The sequence below is a fragment of the Lissotriton vulgaris genome, chromosome 9, assembly GCF_964263255.1.
Source record: "Lissotriton vulgaris chromosome 9, aLisVul1.2, whole genome shotgun sequence".
In the NCBI taxonomy this organism is placed as follows: domain Eukaryota; kingdom Metazoa; phylum Chordata; class Amphibia; order Caudata; family Salamandridae; genus Lissotriton; species Lissotriton vulgaris.
The window spans coordinates 256,048,989-256,073,399 of record NC_141697.1 but is presented as its reverse complement, the minus strand read 5'-3'; the positions used below and the strand labels follow the sequence as shown (position 1 = coordinate 256,073,399).

General features: G+C 44.2%; 1 protein-coding gene across 2 annotated transcripts in view; it reads right to left on the bottom strand.

Annotated features, from left to right (window-relative positions):
• LTBP2 (latent transforming growth factor beta binding protein 2) overlaps positions 1-24,411 on the bottom strand; it is a 1,419,414-nt gene that overhangs the window by 401,000 nt on the left and 994,003 nt on the right. For both annotated transcript variants that reach the window (XM_086937485.1, XM_086937488.1), the window contains exons 13-15: positions 19,990-20,082; positions 17,669-17,794; positions 2,081-2,200 (exon numbers count right to left, since the gene is read on the bottom strand). In XM_086937485.1, the coding sequence (XP_086793611.1) occupies positions 2,081-2,200; positions 17,669-17,794; positions 19,990-20,082 (339 nt within the window). The remainder of the gene's footprint in view (positions 1-2,080; positions 2,201-17,668; positions 17,795-19,989; positions 20,083-24,411) is intronic.

Genomic DNA, 24,411 nt, shown 5'->3' with positions numbered 1-24,411 from the left:
GATCTACCCTTTGTTGTTACCTTAGGCATGCCCAAAGGGAGACACAAGAAATAAACACATTTGCATTTTCAAACATTTATTGAAGCAATTGGATTCTTGTGTAAAATACATGAGCTGCAATTATTAGTAGAAGGAAACAAAGCATTGTACAAGCATTACAAGAATGGTGTAGAAGATGGATAATCCAACCATTATATTTATTTATTGCAGTGATTATATGAATATACAGCATACTGATAACCCTACCTAACACTAACTATATTATAGAGAGCATAGTAAGAAGTGCATTCACCAGATCTCTTGGAGCAGCTGAACTCTCCATTTACCTGCGTGTGATGTATCAGGAAGCCAGTCTGGCGTAGAACAGGCCGTCGTCCTTTGCAAGAAAGTTATGGAAGTCAGCAGAGCTGGCAATCAGTCACAGGTGAACGTCCATGATAATCCATGGAAGGGCTCTTCTACGAGCTAAGCTCGGAAGCAGTTTATACAATAAAATCTGGTTCTGTTCGCGGTCCTTGGCTAATGTTATTGTTTGTCTTTCCAAATCAGAGCTGTCTCCAAACAGACAAGAAAATGCAAGGGCAGCGTGCTTAGTGTACTTTATCCTTGAACAGAATGTACAGTGTTGTGATAAAATGCTTACGAAGAAACGTGCTTGAAAGTAGAACACTTTTTTAGCACATTATCATGTACGTACAAAGTATGCAAAAAGTCACTGCCTAAAAAGATGCCACATTTAAACTGAACTTGTGCACGGGCCCTGTTGAACATTACAACACCTGAGTAAAGAAGGGTTTTGATTAAGTTGGGTGACTATCATCCAATACTGAGTGATGATAAGACAGTGGCACACTACTAAGTACTGGGGTTGACACTAGCATATTGTTGGTAGGTAGAAGGAGGGTAATTTAGCTATCCTGGCAGAAATAAAACTGATGTATGAAATAATGAACAATACTAGCTGCTGATTGGTGACTAGTGAGCAAGGCTGATTGCTGGTGGGTATTTGCCGAACGGGTACCACTGATGTGGTGGGCTGATTGGACATTCTGACCAATAGGGCATTCTTTCCTGTAGTAACTGTGCCACTGCTGGCCATGATGAGTACTGTCAAACTGATTGGTGTACATGTTTACCATCACACTCATTCTAATGCACCAGGAGTTTCGACGGACTGTAGTAGTAAAACATTTCTGGGTAATATTCAGAAGTACTTCAGAAATTTCAAAGGTAGACAAAATCAAAAATCCTCTATTGTGCGTTATGACATGCATGCATTTTCTAAATATAGTTTCCTCGACATTTCTGGTATTCTGTATATATTTGACCAAATTTGAACTCGCAACTGCATTTTTACGCACCATATTCTGGCCACCAATCGCTCAAATAATCTGAGTGACTGTAAATTTATTAACCATGAAAACCAATTGGTGGCACATTTCAAACGCTACCTCTAAGAGATGTTTATCCCAGAAAGACAGCCAAAGATGTTATCCAACCACTCTAACTGAGGACTTTTGTGATATTGATCCAGCAAGTAAATTCATTCCATCTAAAATATGCAATTAAACATTTATATGATTGAGGTAATGATATAAATTTCGAAGCGTTTTAGTTGTAATTTTATCCACTCAGAAACATGTTCTATCATTGTGTAAGGTATTTTTTTTTAAATAAAATTGCATAATTGTGGGTTATGAAAAGTAGATTTGCGCTCTATTTACAATTTCTTCAGATACTCTGTAACCATTTACCATCTTACGCTACTTACTGTGATATAATTTCATTTAATGTCACTTTATGAGTTGGCACTGGGGTAAAAGGCCACACGTGGCAATATTTGAGTCCGGGGTAAGTGTGAGGGACAGGCAGGAGCTCAAAGACAGGGTCTGTTTGTCTATACAAGCGCTCGCAAGTGAGGGTGATTACAACATAAGTAAGTGGGGAAGATGGGTAACTGGGATTTGTATGACTGCGCTTTTAAAATGGTTGACTGTATTTGGACATTTTTCATTTTTCAATCAGACAAAAATCAGGAAGCATATCCAAGAGTTGCGGGAAGTTGTTTTTTGACACTCACCTTCACAGTGCCCTCCCCAGACTCTGGTGTGTCCCCTATCGCACTCGCACCGGTAGGAGCCAGGGGTGTTGACACATCTTCCTCCTTGGCACACGTGAGGACTGTCACACTCATTGACATCTGGAGAAACAACACGAGCTGAGTCAGACATACTGGTACTGCCACTGGTCAACAAATACAGTGTTCCCACTGCTGAGCACACTAAACTCCCAGCCCTTTGGGAGCAGCAGGACAGACATGAACCCGTTCTTCCACAGTCACACCCACACCCATTTCAAAAGTAAGAGGGCGAGTGGCCTTTAGTTAGCGTCACCTCCTAACGACGGATCCAGAATAAAGTTGTTGCGTGAACCAACTCAAGGTATGCAAAAACGACTGGCGCAACTCTTTGTATATACTAAGGGGCTTATTTACAAGCCCCTTGCGCCACCGGTGCGCCACTTTTAACGTGGGAAAAAGTGGCGTACCGGCAGCGCAAGGGGCTTGTGAATAAACCCCTAAATTGGGATAGTCTAAAGGCGAGCGAAGAGTAGAATTCGATGCCTTTATTCTAGTTATCTTCCAAACAGATTTTCGTGCACGACATGTGAGCTCGAGAATTTGTCAGCCAACACGTGTTTCACTCTGGCGGTATTGCACCTAGAGCTTTCAAAACTAAAAAGAAGAGGGTGTTCTATTCATTAAAACCAGGGAAGCAGAGCAACCAGTCAGAACAAAACAAAAGTGTCCCAAGAACTCCATCTGATACAGCACATAGGAGGCCACAGAATAGTTTCGGCTCCAATTCCCAAACTGAACAAATCAACCATGAATTATGCCCACACTATCTAACCACGAATCCATAAAGAGAGCAAAAATAAGACCAACAAGCCACTGCCTCACGTCTCCATAAGACACAATTGACAGAAAGCCATTTCGTCCAACACTCTTGTGCAAACAAATTGTAAGATTATTAAGATCAATAATCTTTCATTAATTTCGCAATGAATTCTTACAACTACTCCATTAAATTGATTGTCAATATAATTCCGCCTTTGAACTAGGCAATCTCCTAGAACCTGTCTCTTTTATTCTACAATGTCTCCTGATGACAGAGGTGTACAGAGGGTGTTTGTTGATCTGATTTTGCTCTTCTTCTAGCTTATGGGGTTAGACTGTGTAGGGCTAACCTGTGAGGGACTTGGTTACGGTATTTTGGCCTCCTATATGTTCAATTAAGTAGACCCCTACTCAGAGGTTTCTCACGACATTCACTGGAGTGAGAGTGTAAACTTGCCAGAAGTTAAGTAGAGAAAGCTAAACATGTAGATGACTTCAATACTGTTTGTATACAGTCACTCTATCATTGTCGTGCTGCATCGAAATCTAACACTTAGATTACAACATTTCAAGTTCAGATCTTAAGCAAGAAGAACAAGTTACTTACCTTCGTATCTGCCTGTGGATTCCTCACCTTGTGAATATCCCCCTTGCGTCAGCAATGTTCGGAAAAGTACACAGTCAAAATATCGAATCTTTAATTTCGACTTAAACTTATATAGAGTTGCTAATATCGAAGGGACAGAATATCGATGTCCAGAATATCGATGGCCAGAATATCGACCCTAAGGTAAGTAATATCGAAATTACTTATATCGATAGCATATATATCGATGTAATCAACACACTGCCAGCGTGCGAGTAAAAACTTTAAAAAAAAAGAAAACTACAGAGAGTTTAAAAATACTGACGTGGAACGTCTCAGGACTCAAAAAGCTGCTACTAAACCCAGTCGCGGTGAAATTCTTGGAGTTAGCAGATATTATATGCACACAGGAAACTTGGATGATCCAACCGCTATCGCTAAGAGGATACGCAGAATATAGCAAAGCAGCAAAAAAGACCAATATATTCGGAAGACCCTCAGGGGGGTCTTGCATCTATATAAAAACACTCACTGAATACCGAATTCATGGAACTCCATAATCAACCAGACAACTTTCAGGCGGGCTTCCTGAAATTCCCCCTCTCCACCAATGGCATTGCCCCCATACTACTAATCAATATTTACCATAACCCACAGGAGAACACATCTAACTCGCTTTCACTCGCAAACCATCTCGAAACTTTACTGCTATGCCATCTATCATTAGATAGCATTATCCTCGGTGACTTCAACATCCACAACATAGGGGCCTCTACCGAGCAAAACCAACAGCGTGGGGCGACTAAAGCATTGAATGATCTTTTGAAATCCTACAAACTGGCGACGGCCCACACACTGCTCTTAAAGAACACCCCGGGAGCCTTGATCGGTCACACGTACAACAATAAAACGACGATCGATTATATCATCTTAAGCGACAAATTGCACGACAAAATGACAAACTTCACGGTTCACCATCGCAACGACAGCGACCACGCAGCTCTAACAATCACTATGAACCTATCAGTGAAATTACGCTACAATCCTGCATGCATCGGGGCATCGGACGGCCAAGAATTAATAAAGCTGCCTAGAAGAATCAAATGGGGACAGGTAGCCACCGTAACTTTTAACAACTGGGCAAACACGTGGGCAGGCTGGCCCCCGCGCAAATACAACCAGGAGGCAATAGCAACATGGGAAGGAACCACCCTGACCCTAGCGGCAGAATTCCGGGGTTGCGGGGACAAACCTAGGGCAACTCACTGGCACCCTCCGACGGCCTTCGGATTCAACGTAGAAATTAAAACAAGTGCTAAGGACTTAAACAAAAAACGAAAAGCCCACAGCAAAAACCGCACAACCGAAAACAAAATTCAACTGCAGGAGGCCGCAAAGAGTCACTCCAAAAAAGTGTGGGCTGCAAAGCGTAATCACTGCGAGGCACAGTGGCTGAAAATCTTCGAACTGTTGAGCCCTGGTAAATCACAAGAGTTCTGGAGCTACATAAGCCATCTTGGTCGTGGCACAAACCATAGAGAAAACTCCCTTGAGGCATCGGTCTGGGTCTCTCACGTAAAAGCGCTCTACTATGAAGAAGGACCAATCACCCAGCCACACAACACGCCTCCACCAAAAGTGAATCCAGTCACAATCACCGACCTAATGCCCCCCCCCGGAAAATCTCTAGTGTCTAAAATATTTAAAATAATCAGAGCAAACGGAGCACCGGGCCCTAACGGCCTCCCAGGCCACTTGTTCAAATTGTTCAGAGTAGCGGCGGCCAAACTCTGGAACTCTCTGCCAATATCCTTGAGAAGCTTTGAAGATCTCTTAGCCTTTAGAAAGGCTTTGAAAACTTACCTTTTCCCCAGGATAGGTTGAGCTACTGCTTTCGCTTGGATCATGGGTCAAAAGCGCCAGGATGCCCTTGGTGGTGACAGGTCGCGCTATACAAGTATACCACAATACAAATATTGAATTCTGGTCCGAAAATTTGACCTACTTGTTTTCTGACTGCTGGCTTTTGGGGGCCGTGCCCGACTCATGGCGAGGCTCACTCCTGCACCCAATTCATAAGAAAGGGACCAAATCGGATCCAACAAACTACCGCATGATCGCCCTGTTGGACATCGAGGGCAAAGCCTATGCAAGTGCCATCTTGAAGGACCTCACAGACTGGGCAAGTAAAGAAAATCTTCTGCCATTCTGTCAAACCGGCTTCAGACCAGGTTCCTCGACTGTAGATAACATCACAGCACTCTCTTACCTAGTCAATCGAGCACGGCTACGCAAAAGCCTCCCATTATTCGCCTGCTTCATCGATTACTCAGCTGCGTTCGACGGAGTAGACCGCACCATCTTATGGAGAAAGTTGGTCCATTGGAACATCGACCCTTCTTTGCTAAGAGCGATACAATCCCTCTATCAAAACACCTGGGTAAGAATCAAACTCTCTAATGAATCTGCAACCGACAAGATAGACACGAACCGTGGCTTAAAACAAGGGTGCGTGTTGGCGCCCCTGCTGTTCAATTTATATACAGCAGACATGGAGATGGCCTTGACTGGGGCCGCCTTAGCAACTTCAAAGATCGGGGCAATCAAAATACATTTCATGCAGTACGCGGATGATCTCGTAATCCTTGATCACACAAAAATAGGACTTCAAAAGGCACTCACCGCTTTGGCAATATATAACAATAAAAACAGACTGGTAGAAAATCCGACAAAATCAAAAATAGTTATCTTCGGGCACTATCCCAAAAAAAAAAGAGCAAAATGGAGCCTCGGCCACTTGACTTTGGACAGCATCCAGAAATACGTGTACCTAGGGGTCACCTTCCATGAATCGGGACTGTCCGGGTCACATTTAAAGAAAATCCAGGGCAAAGGGAAGACCATCACCTTTGCCCTATGCAAACTACAAGCCTCCCTACACAGCCAATCAGCAATTGCCATCCAAAGACTCCTCAAGGCCAAATTAATCCCGGCCCTAAACTACGCACAACAGGCGTATCCAGGCAAACTGAATAAGGAGATGGAAAAAATTCACTGCGGGGCATACAAGAGACTATACCATCTACCGAAATGCACAAGAAACACCCTAATTCTCCTGGAATTCGCCCTTAACCAACAAACGCTGGAAGAGATGGCGGCCCTAAGTAAATATTACTACCTCACAACAGCGGCACGCGACAACACACTGAAGGCCGTCTTGAAACACATCTTTATTGAACCAGGGAACCCTTGGTCAGCCATCCTTGAAACAGCCAAAACGCAACTGAATCTGGCGATTGAGTCGTGGAACCCAGATCTGGTCAATTACACGACCATCAAACACGTGACAAAAAAGCAAGTGCGTGCACGCTCCCGGGACCTGGACCTGGAGTCCTTCACGAAAAGAGCCTTTCACGAGTCCCTATGCCTGCCGCACACCGTGCATAACCCCCGAAACCATCTCACGCAGGCCGTGGGCCTCTCAGCACTCCACAAGATTCTCGCCTACAGACTGCACCCCCTGCCGCTCAAAGAACTATATCACCCGGGAACAGCAGGCGCGGGGCCTCGGGAATGCAGACTCTGTAATTATAAACGTGAATCATTGGCCCACCTACTATTCTGCTGCCCTGCCCTCCGTGCACCCCGCACCCTCTATCTCAGGCCCATTCTAAGGGACGCCGGGTCACGTACAGCTAAGGAAGCAATCCATCAACTATTCACCTTGAGCATACCAAAACAGATGGCCTCATTTGGAAAATTCATACAACAGACTCGGTCCGAGTTGATGGCCGCCAAGGCCACGCAGGAATAGAGACCTTGTTGTGGGGCATCGGGTGTCCCGCCCCGATCACGGACTGAGTGTACCCTTCTGAACTTTGACAACTTGCCCGCAGAAACACCTTTGGTTTTAACTTTTGTAATTTTATACTTTGGTTTTAATGTAATGGTTTTAAGTAACCACACAATAAAGTTATTCATTCATTCATATATCGATGTAAGTAATTTCGATTTACTAATATGTGTTAGAAATTTTAGTTAAGTATTTAAATTAATTGTTATAATATGTGTTTATTTTGTTTTTATAAATAAAAAAAATATAAAAGTAAATTATATGTTTTACTACCAGAGCGGGTTGTGGGTTTTTAGGGGAATAGGGTGGGAAGTAATTTATTTGTAATTAAATAATTATTTTTTAATGATTAATTTATTTTGCAATTAAATATTAACTGGCAATGAATTATTTTGATTGATTAATTGATTAATTAATTGATAATTTATGTATATTTTTAAGTAAATTATATGTTTTACTACTGGAGCGGGTTGTGGGTTTATAGGGGAATAGGGTGGGAAGTAATTTATTTGTAATTAAATAATTATTTTTTAATGATTAATTTATTTTGCAATTAAATATTATTTGGCAATAAATTATTTTAATTGATTAATTGATTAATTAATTGATAATTTATGTATATTTTTAAGTAAATTATATGTTTTACTACTGGAGCGGGTTGTGGGTTTATAGGGGAATAGGGTGGGAAGTAATTTATTTGTAATTAAATAATTATTTTTTAATGATTAATTTATTTTGCAATTAAATATTATTTGGCAATAAATTATTTTAATTGATTAATTGATTAATTAATTGATAATTTATGTATATTTTTAAGTAAATTATATGTTTTACTACTGGAGCGGGTTGTGGGTTTATAGGGGAATAGGGTGGGAAGTAATTTATTTGTAATTAAATAATTATTTTTTAATGATTAATTTATTTTGCAATTAAATATTAATTGGAAATGAATTATTTTAATTGATTAATTAATTGATAGTTTATGTATAATTTTAAGTAAATTATATGTTTTACTACTGGAGCGGGTTGTGGGTTTATAGGGGAATAGGGTGGGAAGTAATTTTATTGTAATATTAATTAATTTTGGGTAAAGGAGTATTTTTAGGGTTCAGGGTCAGTTTTCAGTTCTTGGGTAAAGGGGTATTTTTAGGGTTCAGGGTCAGTTTTCAGTTTTTGGGTAAAGGGGTATTTTTAGGGTTCAGGGTCAGTTTTCAGTTTTTGGGTAAAGGGGTATTTTTAGGGTTCAGGGTCAGTTTTCAGTTTTTGGGTAAAGGGGTATTTTTAGGGTTCAGGGTCAGTTTTCAGTTTTTGGGTAAAGGGGTATTTTTAGGGTTCAGGGTCAGTTTTCAGTTTTTAGGTAAAGGGGTATTTTTAGGGTTCAGGGTCAGTTTTCAGTTCTTGGGTAAAGGGGTATTTTTTGGGTTCAGGGTCAGTTTTCAGTTTTTGGGTAAAGGGGTATTTTTAGGGTTCAGGGTCAGTTTTGGGTTTTTGGGTAAAGGGGTATTTTTAGGGTTCAGGGTCAGTTTTCAGTTCTTGGTTAAAGTGATATTTTTTGGGTTCAGGGTCAGTTTTCCCTACTGTTGCACCCACTGGAGTGGGAATAGTAATTTTAACCCCTACGCTATCCAACACTTTCCCTACTGTTGCACCCTCTGGAGTGGGAATAGTAATTTTTACCCCTACGCTATCCAACACTTTCCCTAATGTTGCACCCTCTGGAGTGGGAATAGTAATTTTTACCCCTACGCTATCCAACACTTTCTCTACTGTTGCACCCTCTGGAGTGGGAATAGTAATTATTGTTAAGTAAGTATATATTATATATGATTTGGTAATATTTTTTTTTTTAATTAAATATGTATTATTTTTTTTTTACCATTATTAAATATATTTAAATATGTTTAAGTAATTTATAAGTATTATTTACAGTATTTTTCATGTTATTTTAAACCAAAAAAAAATTGCTATATATGACAACGATATTTTTAACATCGATATTATTTTTTCGATATTTTGGTACTTACCATGTTGTACATAGGGCGTCGATATTCTTGCAATCGATATAATTACGCCGATATTTGTGTAGGTCGAAATTCTGTCATAGATCCGTTCGGAAAATTCTTTGTAGCACGCCGGCGTGGACAACGTCATAGGAGCAATGCATCGCGTGCGACTCCGTCTGACGTCACCGACCCCATATTAGGCCTACGTCGGCGTGATGACATCAGTTCCGCCTTTTTTACCCTGCCTTCGAGGCACCCAGACGGACCAATGACAGTAGATATATACAAACCCATTGTACACAGTACATACATTTCAAAATTATACACACATAGTGTATTTCAAACATATACATAAATATACAAAAATGTACATAAGCATAGGTAAAGCAGAGTGGACAATGGGGAGGCGGGTGGGTCAGTGAGGAATCCACAGGCAGATACTGTATCTACCAGAAAAAGCATTACCGAAGGGAAGTAACTTGTTCTTCTGATAGATACATCTGCCAGTGGATTCCTCACCTTGTGAATAGAGTCCCACAGCAGTCCCCACTCCCGGAGGAGGGTGTCCACTCTGCTGTACCAGGAAATCTTGGAGGACAGAGCACGCAAAGTGGCCGTCCCTCCTCACTTCGGTATCCAAGCAGTAATGCTTCGCGAAAGTGTGGAGGGAGGCCCAAGTCGCGGCTCTGCAAATGTCCTCAACAGGTACACCTCTAGACAACGCAGAAGTAGCAGACTTTGACCTGGTAGAGTGAGCTCTTATACCCTCAGGAGGGTCCTTACCCGCCAGAGATTAGCAGATCTTGATGCACAGAATTATCCACCTGGAAAGTGTGCGCTTGTGCACCGCTCTACCCTTCCGGCAGCCAGCAAAACCAACAAACAGCTGGTCATCCACCCGAAAGTCTCTTGTTCTATCAAGATAAAAGGACACCGCCCTCTTAGGGTCCAGACGGTGCAGTCTCTCTTCCTCCTTGGAAGGGTGAGGGGGAGAATAGAAGGTAGGAAGGGTAATGGACTGTCCTAGATGGAAGGGAGTTACCACCTTAGGCAGAAAAGCAGCCCTGGTCCTAAGAACCATTCGATCAGCATGAATGGTCAGGAATGGGGGTTTAGAACTAAGAGCTTGAAGCTCACTTACCCTCCTTGCCGAGGTGATCGCAACTAGGAAGACCGTCTTAAAAGACAAAAGCCTCATGGGACACTTGTGTAAGGGTTCGAAGGGAGAACCCATCAAGAATGTTAAGACAAGATTTAAGTCCCATTGAGGCACGATAAATGGAGAAGGAGGGAACTGATTAGTGAGGCCCTTCAGAAACCTCAAAACCACTGGAGATTTAAAAAGAGACGGCTGATCCGGCAAACAGAGAAATGCCGACAACGCCGAAAGGTAACCTTTGATTGTGGCAACAGCAAATCCTTGCTGCGCCAAAGACAGAGCAAACTGCAAAATATCGGACAAGTGAGCCCTCAAAGGTTCAATAGCCTTCTCCCTACACCAAACAACAAATTTAGACCACCTATACGAATAGATGGACTTGGTGGAGTCACGCCTGGCCGAAAGAATGACATCCACCACATCGTGAGGGAGAGAAAAGGAATTCAGGTTGCCCCGTTTAATCTCCAGGCATGAAGGTGTAATGTCTGGAGGTGGGGGTGTAGAACCTGCCCCTCAATCTGAGAGAGGAGATCTGCCCTGAAAGGGAGACGGAGCAGCGGGTGAGAGGAGAGGTGGAGTAGAGCCGTGTACCACACCCTTCTTGGCCAATCCGGGGCGACCAATATGACTTGGGCCCGGTCCTGGCGAATCTTCCTCAGAACCCGAGGAATCAAGGGTATGGAAGGAAACGCGTAAAGGAGTTGACTTCCCCAACTCAACTGAAACGCGTCCCCCAAAGCTCCTTGCATCGGATACTGGAGACTACAGAATGACAGGCAGTGAGCATTCTCGCGAGTGGCGAACAGGTCCACCCGAGGAGTCCCCAACATCTGAAAGATGGCGTGAACAACCTCTGGATGGAGCCTCCACTCGTGGTCGGCAGAGAACTGCCGACTGAGAATGTCTGCACGTACGTACAGAACTCCGGCCAGAAGATTTGCCATCAGACAAATCTGGTGGTCCTGAACGCAGGACCAGAGATGCAGAGCCTCTCTGCAGAGACACTGTGACCCTACTCCTCCCTGCTTGTTGACATACCACATCGCGGTCGTGTTGTCCGTCAGGACTTGAACCGACTGACCGCGAAGGGAAGGCAGGAAGGCCTTGAGCGCCAGACGTATCGCCCGCAACTCTAGAAGGTTGATGTGAAGCAACCTTTCCTCTGGAGACCAAAGCCCTTTGACCTCCAGATCCCCCAGATGAGCACCCCACCCTAGAGTGGATGCATCTGTTATCACTGTGGCCACCGAAGGAGGTAGATGAAAAGGCTTTCCTTGAGACAGATTGCCCTCCATGCTCCACCAAAACAAATCCACTGCAGTTTCTCTGGAGATCCTCACTGACTCCCTGAGATTTCCGTTGTGCTGATACCACTGCCTGCGGAGGCACCACTGGAGTGCCCTCATGTGTCAGCGTGCATGGTTGACCAACAGAATGCAAGAAGCCATCAGACCGAGCAGACGAAGGACCTTCAGGACTTGAACAACCGTTCCATTGTAGAATAAAGGAATCATTTCCTGTATGTCGCGAATCCTTTGAGGAGGAGGGAATGCATGGCATACAGTACTGTCCAGTACTGCACCTATGAACAGGTTGCGCTGGGAGGGCACCAGGTAAGACTTGGGTACATTTATCGAACAACCCAACCTGTGCAACAACTGAGTTGTCTCTTGCAGATGATGGAGCACCTTCTCTGGCGACTCCGCTTTGATCAGCCAGTCGTCCAGATACGAGAATACAGGTATCCCCGACCTCCTGAGATGTGCTGCCACCACTGCCATCACCTTGGTGAAAACTCGAGGCGCAGTAGTAAGTCCAAACGGAAGGACCGCAAACTGGTAGTGTTGCAACCCCACCGTAAAACGGAGATACTTCCTGTGCGACTTCAGGATGGGATGTGGAAATAAGCATCCTGCAAGTTGATCGACACCATCCAGTCTTCTTCCAACAGCGCTTGAAGAACTGGCGCAAGAGTGAGCATCTTGAACTTTTCCAGTTTCAGATACAAGTTCAAGATCCTGAGATCCAGGATTGGTCGAAGTCTGCCATCCTTTTTGGGGATCAGGAAATATCGGGAGTAGCACCCCTGACCCCTCTCCTGCTCCGGAACCACCTTTATCACACCCTTTCTGAACAGTGCCAGGATTTCTTCCTGCAGGAGAAGCAGGTGGTCCTCCGAACAATAACCTTGGCAAGGAGGGTAATTGGGAGGGAACTCCTAAAAAGGAAGTGCATACCCATTTTCTAAGAGATTGAGAACCCAAAGATCTGATGTAACCGATTCCCAATCCCGTAGAAAATGAGTAAGCCGACCCCCTACCGGACCCGCATGATCCGGAATGGTGGATCTAGGGCTGCTTTGCTGTTGTAGGTGGGGGGTGGGTATTAGAGGAGGAAGTAGAGGAGGAGGAGGCCTGACGTCCACGGGCACAACCCCTTTGTCTACCTCTGTATGACTTATACAAAGGGTTCTGTTGTTGTTGCTGTTGTTGGCTTTGTTTATAGGAACGAAAAGTGGACCTCCCAAAGCCCCTGTACTTCCTCTAGTTTGCAGGTCCAAAGACCAAGCTGTCGCCCGGCTATCTTTGAACCTCTCCAATGCCGCATCCACTTTCTTTCCAAAGAGGCCAGTGCCGTCAAAAGGCAAATCCATAAGTGCAGCCTGAACGTCTGCTGAAAACTCAGAAGATTTTAGCCAAGCGGCTCTTCTGGTGGCCACTGAAGAACCCATTATCCTAGCCACAGAGCCCGCCGTGTCCATGCCACTCGGAATAACCTGGCGGGCTGCGGCCTGAGTGTCAGAGACAACCTCGTTGAAGTTCTTTCTATCTTCCTCCAGAAGCTTAGATAACAATTGATTTACCGAATCCATTAAGGCATGTACGTATCTGCCCAGCAGGCAAGTAGCATTCGTAGACTTTAGAGCCATGCTACCTGATGGGAAAACCTTTTTAGCAGTTTGATCTAATTTCTTTGAGTCTTTATCTCCAGGTATCTGGGGAAAAGAGCCTGCTGACCTGTTCGAACAAAAGGCTTGCACCACCAGACTCTCCGGCGAAGGATGGGAAGTCAAGAACTCAGGGTCACCAGGTGCCACCCTATATCTCCTCGCCACTGATCTGGACACCGCAGGAGCAGATAATGGTTTTTTCCAGACTTCCAAAATTGGTTCAGTCAGAGCCTCAGTGAATGGCAGAGTCGGCTCAACAACTGAAGAAGGCAAATGTAAAACCTCTGTGAGGATATTAGATTTGAACTCCACTGTAGGTAAAGTCAAATTCAGCAGCTCAGCAGCCTTTTTAATAACCACATGGTATGGGGCCACATCCTTAGAGGGTGAATCCGAAACTGCAGGCAACCCCCATTCTGGAGAAAGTTCTAGATCACTTGCACTATGGAGATCCACAAAAAAATCCTCCTGCTCCTGAAGTTCTCCTTCCTCCACAGCAGAGTCCTCATATTCCTTCTCCTCCAGGAGACGCTGGGCTCTACGCCTCGACCACTCCATACAAACCGAATTCATCGGATCCAGTAATGACACCAACGGAGTCGGAACCAGCATCGGATGAGGAACCGGAACAGTTGGAGGATGGGAAGTCGGAACCGGCGTCGAACCCCGATCCAAATCCCGAGGTTGCTCTGGAGCCGGCGAAGCCGTGTGCGAAGTCGATGACCTCGGCGGCGCCGTACCGAGCCAAGGTGGATATGGCGTCGGCATAAATGGCAGAAAAGGCGCCGGAGAAATAACTTTTAAGGGACACCCAAGTTAAACGACAATGGACCCATGGGACCCGCAGGTGCACGAGAGGGGTACATTGCCCTCGCATATACTCCAAACATGGCATTAACCCCTTGAAAGCTCATGACGAGCTGAGCTTGTCATGAGCCACGGCGCTCCGGTGCTCATGACGAGCTCAGCTCGTCATGAGCCGTGGAACGCTCGCATGTGGGGATAATTCCCCTGCTGTGCTGAGCGTTCCACGGGAACGGGTGTGGCCGTGACGAGCTGAGCTCATCATGAGCACAGGAGCGCCGTGTCTCATGACGAGCTCAGCTCATCATGAGCATGTGAGCGCTGTGAGCGCCCCCCCAGCACAGCGGGGGAATATCCCCCGCATCGAAGGGGTTAAGGAAATGCGTAGGGTCCTGACCAGGACCAGGAAAGGGAGGGTACGAACCCAATGGCTGCTCCGAAGGAGGCTGCTCCGGATTCGGCTCCTCTTGACCCTCTGGGTTATCCACCGGAGTCGGAGCCCGAGGAATCTCCACGTCTTCTTCATGCTCCGAAGACTGACACCAATCCGGATTCGGTTCCAGCTCCGGATCCGGAGATTTCTCTTGAGATCGTACAGGCGAGGCACCAACTTCAGGCTCACAAACAGGAGAAGGAGACACAAAATCCTTTTTATGTCTTCGAGAAGAAGACTTCCTCTTCGAGTCCGATGACCCAGAATGATGCCTTGAACTATGCTTCTTCCTCTTGTATTTTTTCTTCGAGGAACCCCTAAGCATGTCCCAAAGCCGACCTCGATGCCGACTCCGACCTGGCCCTCGACCTCGACCTCAATTGCGACTTCGATCTTGACTTCTGCTTGGCTTCTTTACCTTTCACCTTTGCCAGCAGAAGTTTTGCCTCTCGTTCTCGCAGAGCCTTAGGGTTCATCTTAAAGCAGGATCGACAGCCTTTGACATCATGGTCTGAACCCAGACACCACAAACAATCGTCGTGAGGATCTGTCATAGACATCATCCGGGCACACGAGCCGCACTGCTTAAACCCCGTCTTCTTCGGCGACATCTTCGACGAAGAACAGAAACACAGTAACACACAAATAGTAACAAAGTCACTATCTGAATCACAGAAGATCCCAGAAACCGTTAGCGTCGACGACGCAGAAAAAAGGGAACTGATGTCATCACACCGACGTAGGCCTAATATGGGGTCGGTGACGTCAGACGGAGTCGCGCGCGATGCCTTGCTCCTATGTCGTCCTCCACGCCGGCGTGCTACAAAGAATTTTCCGAACGTTGCTGAGGCAAGGGGGATATTCACAAGGTAAGGAATCCACTGGCAGATGTATCTATCAGAATATATGTACGGAAAGCAATACAATAATAAAAAAATGTCACCCATCGTTTGACTTAGGCATAACATAAGCTTATCTTACATATGCAGGACATCGGCCCTTTTCGATTTAGAATGTCAGATTTTACTGGGTACGTGGGCAGTAGAGAAGACACATCTTCTAACTTAAAAAACTACAAATATTGTTTTTTCTTATAAAATGAACACACATTGGAGCAGGATACCTTCCTGGCAATGTGGAGCGCATCTGGCTGGCTAAGAAGAAACCTATTTTTAAAATCTAGAACTGACTTCTTAATCACTAGATTGGAGTTATACATGACAGATTCATGATCCATACAGTGTTATTCAAGAAGAACACAGAGCTTTAGGATGGATCAAGGCTGCTACCAACAATATACATATGACAAAGGGAAGCAAAACCAAATAGCATAAGGAGAATGTGAATTTAGAGAAAACCTCTGATGAACCACGTGAACATTCCCAGTATATTCAAGGCTGTAGCTCATGTACCCACATTTAAAGTCACACTTTCATGGGCTGCAATACTCCTGTCCCCTCTGAGCAATGTTTCCACTCCCAGTGCCATGTTCAGATCTTCAAGGTACTACCAACTGAGTCAAGTTCCTACACTCTGAGTCATTTTCCAGACTGATGTCCTACGTTCCATTCCCTCACCTGTACTATGATCCTTCTCTCTCTGACTTGTGCCCACAGTTTGGTTCATGTTCACATCCCTGCCCTGTGCAGTATTCATGTGCTACGTAATATAAACCAGAAATGTTTGCTACATCCCTGCAATTTATACCAAACACATGCACTATGTATTACACCTGCAGTCTCTGCATTCTGTGAAATCTCCGGAGATTTGATAGGTACTTAATCGGAACTTACAGCAGAAATGCACACCTACACTATTGACTGCTTTCTTCTGACACGCACCAAAAGTATGAAAATGAAACACACATACATAATATGATGCCCAGCATAAGCTGTGCTTGTTCAGTCAGCGAATATTGAAACAAATGTGAAGACACAAACTGCTTTGAACTACAATTACCACAATGAATTTAATAAGACTGGCGCATGTTTCCAATCGTGGAACCGCCTTTGTATAGTCAATAAAACGCCCATGTTATGTTATGTTATGTTATGCTATGTTATGTTATGTTATGTTAAACGTTTATTTATTGAGTGCACATCTACTCAATTGAGTGTCCCGGCGCTGAAGCAGGATGAAGAATCAGCCCGGAGGGGAAGCCAAGCACTGCGGTTTACAGCTGAAACAGCCACGTTTTTAGAGATTTCCTGAACCCCAGGAGATCCTGAGTTAACCTTAGATCGACCGGTAGATTGTTCCACAACCTGGCTGCTTGCACCTGGAAATAGCGGCCCCCCATACGTGCCCGAAAGTATCTAAGTGACTGAGCCAGTCGCAGCGCTGCTGACCTGAGTGCACGGTGTGGATGATAAAATTGAACTCTTTTTGTAATGTACCCAGCTCCTAAACTGCAGAGCCTTAAAAGCCAGAACTATGCCTTTAAAATGAATCCTTTTGCGGACAGGGAGCCAATGAAGAGACTTCAGCTGTGAAGCCATGCGGGCTCTGGGACCCAGCAGGAGTATAGCTCTAGCTGCGGCGTTCTGAGTCACCTGCAGTCTAGTCAGTAGATACTCAGGCAGCCCCAGATAGAGTATATTCACGTAATCCAACCTGGAGATTATCAATGCCTGGACACTGTTTTTCTGTGAGTGATGGATAAGAGGGGCAAGAACTATTTCAGCATCTTAAGCAGGCCAAAACACGACCCATCCACAGATTGGATCTGTGCCTGCATGGAGAGATTTACATCAAGCTTCACTGTCTTTCCAGGAGACGTGGGAGTGGGGAGGGGGTGGGGGGGGGAGGGGGAACATGTCAGCAGGCCACCAACTGCGCCAGAGGTTACTACACACTTTCTCACTACCCTCCTTGGCACATTCCTCCATTCTGAACTATGACTTTGGTCGATGTACAGACGCCCAGCACTCTATGCCACATTTGCCCTTTAATATTATTTTTCATTCTCCATGATCCTGTACCAATGCAGCGGTTCCGTCCTGCGCTCAACCGGAAGCCTGAATGGCATAAGCAGGTGTATCCGCCTGATTTCTTCATACAGGTACCTGCACCACAGAGGTTCGGGAACACAGCACAGCGATCAATCTCTGCAGGAGAAAAAGCTGCAGTTACTGTCTTTTGTGTAAAATAACCAACCTACCAGATGAATCTAGTTACTTAGTAACCCAGCATTAGTGTCTTTCTCCAGCATTAGTACCTTTCATATAGTCATATGCTTGATTCATCCCATATAGTCGGGCTGTGAACGCCCAGTAAATGTAAGTAGCAGCAAACAATGAGAAATTGGCCATAAGCCACAAAAACAGTGTTTAGCAGCACATCCACCTAATATGCAGCAACCCAAACTTGAGGAGAAAATGCTGAGCTCTCCTACTTCCCCGAGAAGCTACCACAGCTCAGATTTCAAAGCACAAGTGTGAGAAGAGTATGTAAAAGGACTGAGTCTCTGACTGGGGACGAGGGAGGGTTGAATGTGAACATATATGAAATATACCATCACTAGAGATCTGGAGTTACAGGTAAGAACCTATTTTTTTCTTCTGCATTAGATATCTTGTACATCCACATGATTGAATCAGAACAGCAGACAGTATATAACATTATAATAAAGCAAGAAGCAGATTTACCTTTCATTGAAATATTGTGGAGGACTGCCTTCTCTTCTGCTAATTTAAACACTGCGTTCACAACCAGACTGTAGTGCTAGGTGAAAATGTGCCTGTTGTTCACATGGCTACACATCAGATATCTTGGAAAGGTACTGTGGCTTAGAGTGTAGGTTTTGGCTTTTGCAATTTAGGTAAAGGCATGTTGGAGTTGCAAGCATGTGTAGTATTGATTGTCATAAAGCTGGAATTCCCTCTGGAGGGAGGAGAAAGACATCAAAGCACCTTCTTCTAGCAAGTTGCCTATTTTGAAAATACCTATTTCATCCCTGGGGGTGAAACCTTTTAACTTGGTTATTTCTTTCAAGTTTCCACCCATCTATAATGGGGTCTCCCGAGTGATTTTGTTTCCCTATCCAATATAGGGGTTGGCCTTTTCCCATGCCTCTACGGTTAATTAAGTAGCTGGTAGGAGGGGACATACAACCATAAACGTAGGTGGGGTGCAGCTGAAATTGGGTTCTTTCTATGGCATAAGTAAGGTGAAATCTATCCATGAATCCCAATCATTGATAGCTATTAGGTAAAATGCCCAATAATCTGCCCAGATTGTAGGGGTTGTGTTGCTTCTGAAGCCGGTGATTATACGTGTTTCTTATTGTATAATTGTGTATGTTTTGTGCCATGCACCAGTGGTAAAACCCAGTGTGTGTTCTTTCTGATTATGGAGAAATGTTGTTACTGGAGAGCCTCTGTGTATTACAGTTCTGTAACCAGAGATGTAACACCTGAGACAGCTGTTCTAAAGGAGACCTGGGTGTGCTGTGTGTCGTGGTCTCTCTCTCAGTGCCATTCACCTTTCCCTCTGGTATTTAACTTTGTCTGGTCTGTCATCCTCTGAACAGAGAGAACCACATTATGTGGAGTGGTGTGGCTTGTCATCAGAACTTGTCAGATAACACTCACAACACCCAAGCACACCCCATGCTGTGCTCCACAGGGGAAGACCTCCGTGTCATACTAATATCTAGAATAAAGAACAGAGTCAAGGGGAGAGAGTGAGAAAGAGAGATTCACCACCATATGGCTCATTTTAGATACATAAACCTGTGTTCATGCTTTAGACGGCCCATTGCGTTCCAAAGGTAATCCAGTGGGAGAATGAGACAAAAAGATGCCTTTTGGAGAACTGAGGGTGATTCTCTCACTGTGGATTCATACCAGATCATTGACTGAAATATTTGTCACCTGAGAGAGTAATTATAACAGAGTTGTGCTTTCTATACCTTTGTGTCCCTAGCGATCAAGGAAACCTAACATATGGCCTTGTTGAAACCTAACACATGGCCCTAGAATGATCCCAATACTCAGTGACTGTCCATAAATACTGAGTAGCCACTGATTGACCAACCAGTCAAAGCATGGCAGACCTTACACAACCAGTTAGAGGATTCCCAGACTCAATCAAACCAACTGAATAATTCACTAATATTGTGTGACCAATCATACAGCTCACCGACACAGTCTAAATATTCACAACACATTCTGACTGGCCAACTAGTGAGAAAAGTTTCCCATTTTGTCCCAAAAATTACAGCACTCACTGACTGGGTGACCAACACAGCTTTCAACATTCATGCACTTTTTATGAGATTATACTTTAAAGAACTGCATACCTGTGGGTTGATTGGCAGCACTGATAGGTGGCTTGGAGTCAGGAATCCCTCTCAAAGGTGAATGTGGAGTTGACCTCACCAACACGCTTTTCACTGGGACAGAAGAGGCGGTTGCGTAAGCTACTGTAAAGAAACCTTCAACGAGACATTGTGCATTCACAGATCGGTACACTTGAAGCATTAACTCGATTACTCGCCTCCCAAGTATTGTAACTTTTAACATGCAGCTTACTCACTGATCATTGAATCAAGAACTTCATACTCTGTTCGCATGAATTAACTTGCACTCGTTTGGCATTCCACTTCATTTTCCCCATCACCAGTGGGAAGCTTAGAAGAAAATCACTCAGTGGAAATATGTCAACAAAAATAACATGCATTGTTCGCATGTGAGGCAGACAGCACAACGTTTAAGTATTAGGCAGAAGTGTTTAGATTGGGGGTCCCAACCTTTTCTGTAATGAGAGCTATTTATGACCAATGCAAATATTTCCGAGCTATTAATATTATTAGTGTTGTAAAAGTGACCATATCAGATATGATTATGTTAGTGGCCAAAACACATGAAAGATAATAAGCAGAGATCATCTCAGTGCATCAGTCAAGTCTACCAGCCACAATGTAAAACATCGATTTGGACTTCCTCTACGTAGGTAATACATAACAGCCATAGCCACAATTCACCAAAGTAATAGTAATTCTTGGCAACTTCATAGGTGTTATCACTCAAATATCATCTTTAAAAATGACCTAACCATATATGCCAACATTTTCAAAGTAAGAGATTTAAAAAAGAAAATCGGTGGAATGAGGCAATTTCCGTCTGGAGACACCTACAATAAAGCCATTTTAGGCTCCAATAAACGGTAGTCTAACATCTGAATCATGCCTATTGGCATGTATGCATAACTTTAAAAAAAATATTTGTATTGATTTAACAATTATCCAGAATATCTTTTCATAAGCATAACACAGAATAGTACATGTACTTTCATCCACTAGTTCTAAATACACAGGTTGGTCCCCCTTCTTTATTCCCCAGCTTTAAATGTTGCTGAAGCTAGAGGTTGCTTACCTATCCTAACCTACCCCCGTTCGCCCAGTTGCATCTTAGTGTCCCCTGTATGTTCCTCATGGTCCCCAAATCTTATTCCATTTTGTTGGGCATCCTCTATCTTTATATGTAACCTTCTTGGCCCCCGAAAACCAGTCTAGATCCTCTTCCCATTCCTTCAGGTCTGGTGGTCTTCTCGGACCCATTTTTTGGCTATGTTCCTTTTCACCACTATTGCTGCAAGTCTGAGCCAAATTGTTGTATATTTAGGCCATTTTACCTCGTCTGTCACGCATAGAAGTAGCCATCTAGCTTCCACTGGGGTCTGTGATTCGGTGACTTCAGATCTAACTTGTGTCACTTCCCTCCAGAACTTTTGAATTAATCTACATTCCCAGAGAATGTGGAAAAAGGATCCCACTTCTCCACACCCCCTCGCACAGTATTCTGATATGCCATGACCCAATCGATGCAGTAATGATCGTGAGGCGTACAACCTACGTAGTTGGATGAGACGGAATTGGGCCCTTATCGCTACCTCCATTGGACTGTGTACTGCCTCCTCCTAGTCCTCATCTTCCAGGAGCCTTAGTTCCATTTCCTACGTGCACCTCAGAGAGTCTATTGAATTGGGCAAACTGTATATTATTTTCCTATATGTTAATGAGGTGGATCCTTAATAACCTATCTTCCAAAGGTTAATAGTCCAAGAGAGCTTCCCCTTCTCCAATATGTCGGCATAGGGCATGGCCAAGTTGAATATATCTGAATCTTTCTGTGTCTGCCATTTCATATTCAATTTTAAGGTTTTCAAAGGTGATCTGTGCCTGTCCCCTACATATATCTCCTAGATTGTCAATCCCTAACACTTCCCATTTTTTAAACCTTTCAGGGCCCCATTTCTCGTAATTTGTCACTGTTCCACAGTGGAATTTCCCCCGTCAGCTTTCCCTCCCAGCCTGTATGTTTTGACGCTTCCCTCAAACCCGCACCACCGCCTGCACCACTGTGGGAGCTGTTTTTCTTTGGCTCTGCAATATAGTGCTGCTAGTATCCCTTGTCCCCCAAAGCCCAGTGATCTGCTCTAAAGGCTGGGTCATTGCGGTCCGTGAATGCCCAGTCATTTACCACTATTAGCTGAGAGGACCCGTAATAATTTCTGGATGTCTAGGACTGCGAGTCCTCCTTCTTTTATTCCTTGCTGTAGTTTACTCAAAGCTATCCTGGAACTACCTCCATCCCATAGGAGTTTTCTCAGTTTGCTATCTATTCCTTGAAACTATATCTTGGGTATTTTGTACAGGGTTCTTTGTAAAACATATAGTAGTCTGGGTAATGACATCATTTTAAAAAGCACCGCTCTCCCCATCAGGGATATCGGTAGTTTACTCCAATGCTCCACATTGTTCTTTAGTCGCTGTAATTGGGGATATAAATTATCTGCTAGAATGTCCTCCTCTCTGGGGGCTATCTGTATACCCAGGTAAGTAAACTTGGTTTTGATTACCAGTGGTGTTGTGTCCATCAATTTCTGAGGAACATCTCCCTTTGAAGGGAAGATGAGGGATTTGTCCCAGTTTATCGTGTAGCCCGAGTAACTGCCGAATAATTGGAATATATGCAGTACCCTATGCACTGATCATACGGGTTACCCAAATACAGCAATATAACATCAGTATAGAGGGATATTCCATTTCCCAGTTACCTCCTCCCTGTATGCCCGATATTATTGGATCGTTGGGGACCCAGGCTGCCAAGGGCTCTAGTGCTAGGGCAAAGATCATCAGCGAGAGAGGGCAACCCTGTCTTGTGCCCTTTCTAAGTGGAAAGGGGCGGGACACCTCTTCATTTACTCTCACTCTAGCCTGTGGGTCTTGATACAGAAGTTTTACCCAGGTACAAAAGCTGGGTCTGAATCCCAATCTATTCAGCTTTGCAAACATAAACTGCCATTCTATACTATCCTATGCCAATCGCACGTCGTAAAGTAGTACAGCGTGTTCAGTCTGTGTCGTTCTGTCTGGTCTAGGACACCAAACAGCCTCCAAAGGTTAAGTCACGTGCCCCAATAGGGCATGAACCCCGATTGGTCCGGATGAACCAGAGTGGAGATCACTGTCCGCAGTCTAGTTAGTGCATTTGCCAACACTTTTGCTTTGGTGTTTAACAATGATATAGGCCTATATGAACCACACTCGACCAGGGATTTACCTTTTTGGGGAATTACCACTATCATGGCCGTACGCTGGTCTAATGGAAGTTCCCCTTTTTCCCTAGATTCTTGAAACATATTTAACAAATGGGGGCTATTTTACATGCAACACTCTTGTATAGTTTCACTGGAAGCACGTTTCAGCCAGACGCTTTCCCAGACTGCAGGTCTGCAAGTGCGCTCACTATCTCTTCCACCGTGAGGTCTCACTCTAGTGTCTGTCTATCCTTTGCCAATAGTGTGGGAAAGTTAATTTCTTGCAGTAGTTCACTGCAGTCAGTTGCTGAGCGCTGTGGGGAGGAGGCCTAGAGCATTTCATAATATTGGGCAAAGGCCTCTGTTATTTATTTTCCCGATTGGTGTACTTCTCCCCCTGGGGTATGTATTTCCAGAACCCAGCCTCTCTCTCTGTCTCTACGTTCTAGCCACGCAATCATTTTATTGGCTTTATCTCCCATGTCATATAATTTCGTCTGGGTTGCTAGTGTTTGTGCTCTTTCTTTTTGTTACCCCAAATCTTTAAATTCCTGCCTCTTAAGTTGAAGTTGTTGCGACTTAGACCCATCCGGGTCTCTATTTTCCCAAGTATCTATCTCAAGTCGGCTTATTTCATCCTCGAGGTCTTCTCTAGCCTGTTCTTTTCTATGAATGCCTATTTGTACTTGGGCGAAGCCTCTAATCACAGTCTTGTAGGCCTCCCATAGAGTGGAGACTGACTCCATCGATGCCTCATTCTCCTGGAAGTATTGCTTGGTGCTCTCCTGTATTTTCTCCACAAATTCCTTATTCTCTAAGTCCCATTGGTCCAATCTAATGTGCATAACTTAACAAGTATTTGTAAAGTGCACATTCACCCTAAGGGGTATCTTGGTGCTACAGTAACATTTGTTTAATGTTACCAAACTTACGGGCACATGCATCATTGTCAATTGCATTCGCAAACGGTGCGAATCGCAATTTTCGGCCATTTGCGAATGCAATTGACAAAATTGGGATGCATCATGTTTTTCGCAATTTTAGAAATCTCAATCATGTTGCGATTTCTAAAATTGCGATTGCATTTAAGAAATCGCAATTTGAGATTTCTTAAATGCAATGAATGAACATTTTAAATTTGCGAATTCGCAAATAGGGAGAGGTAAATTACCATGAAGTT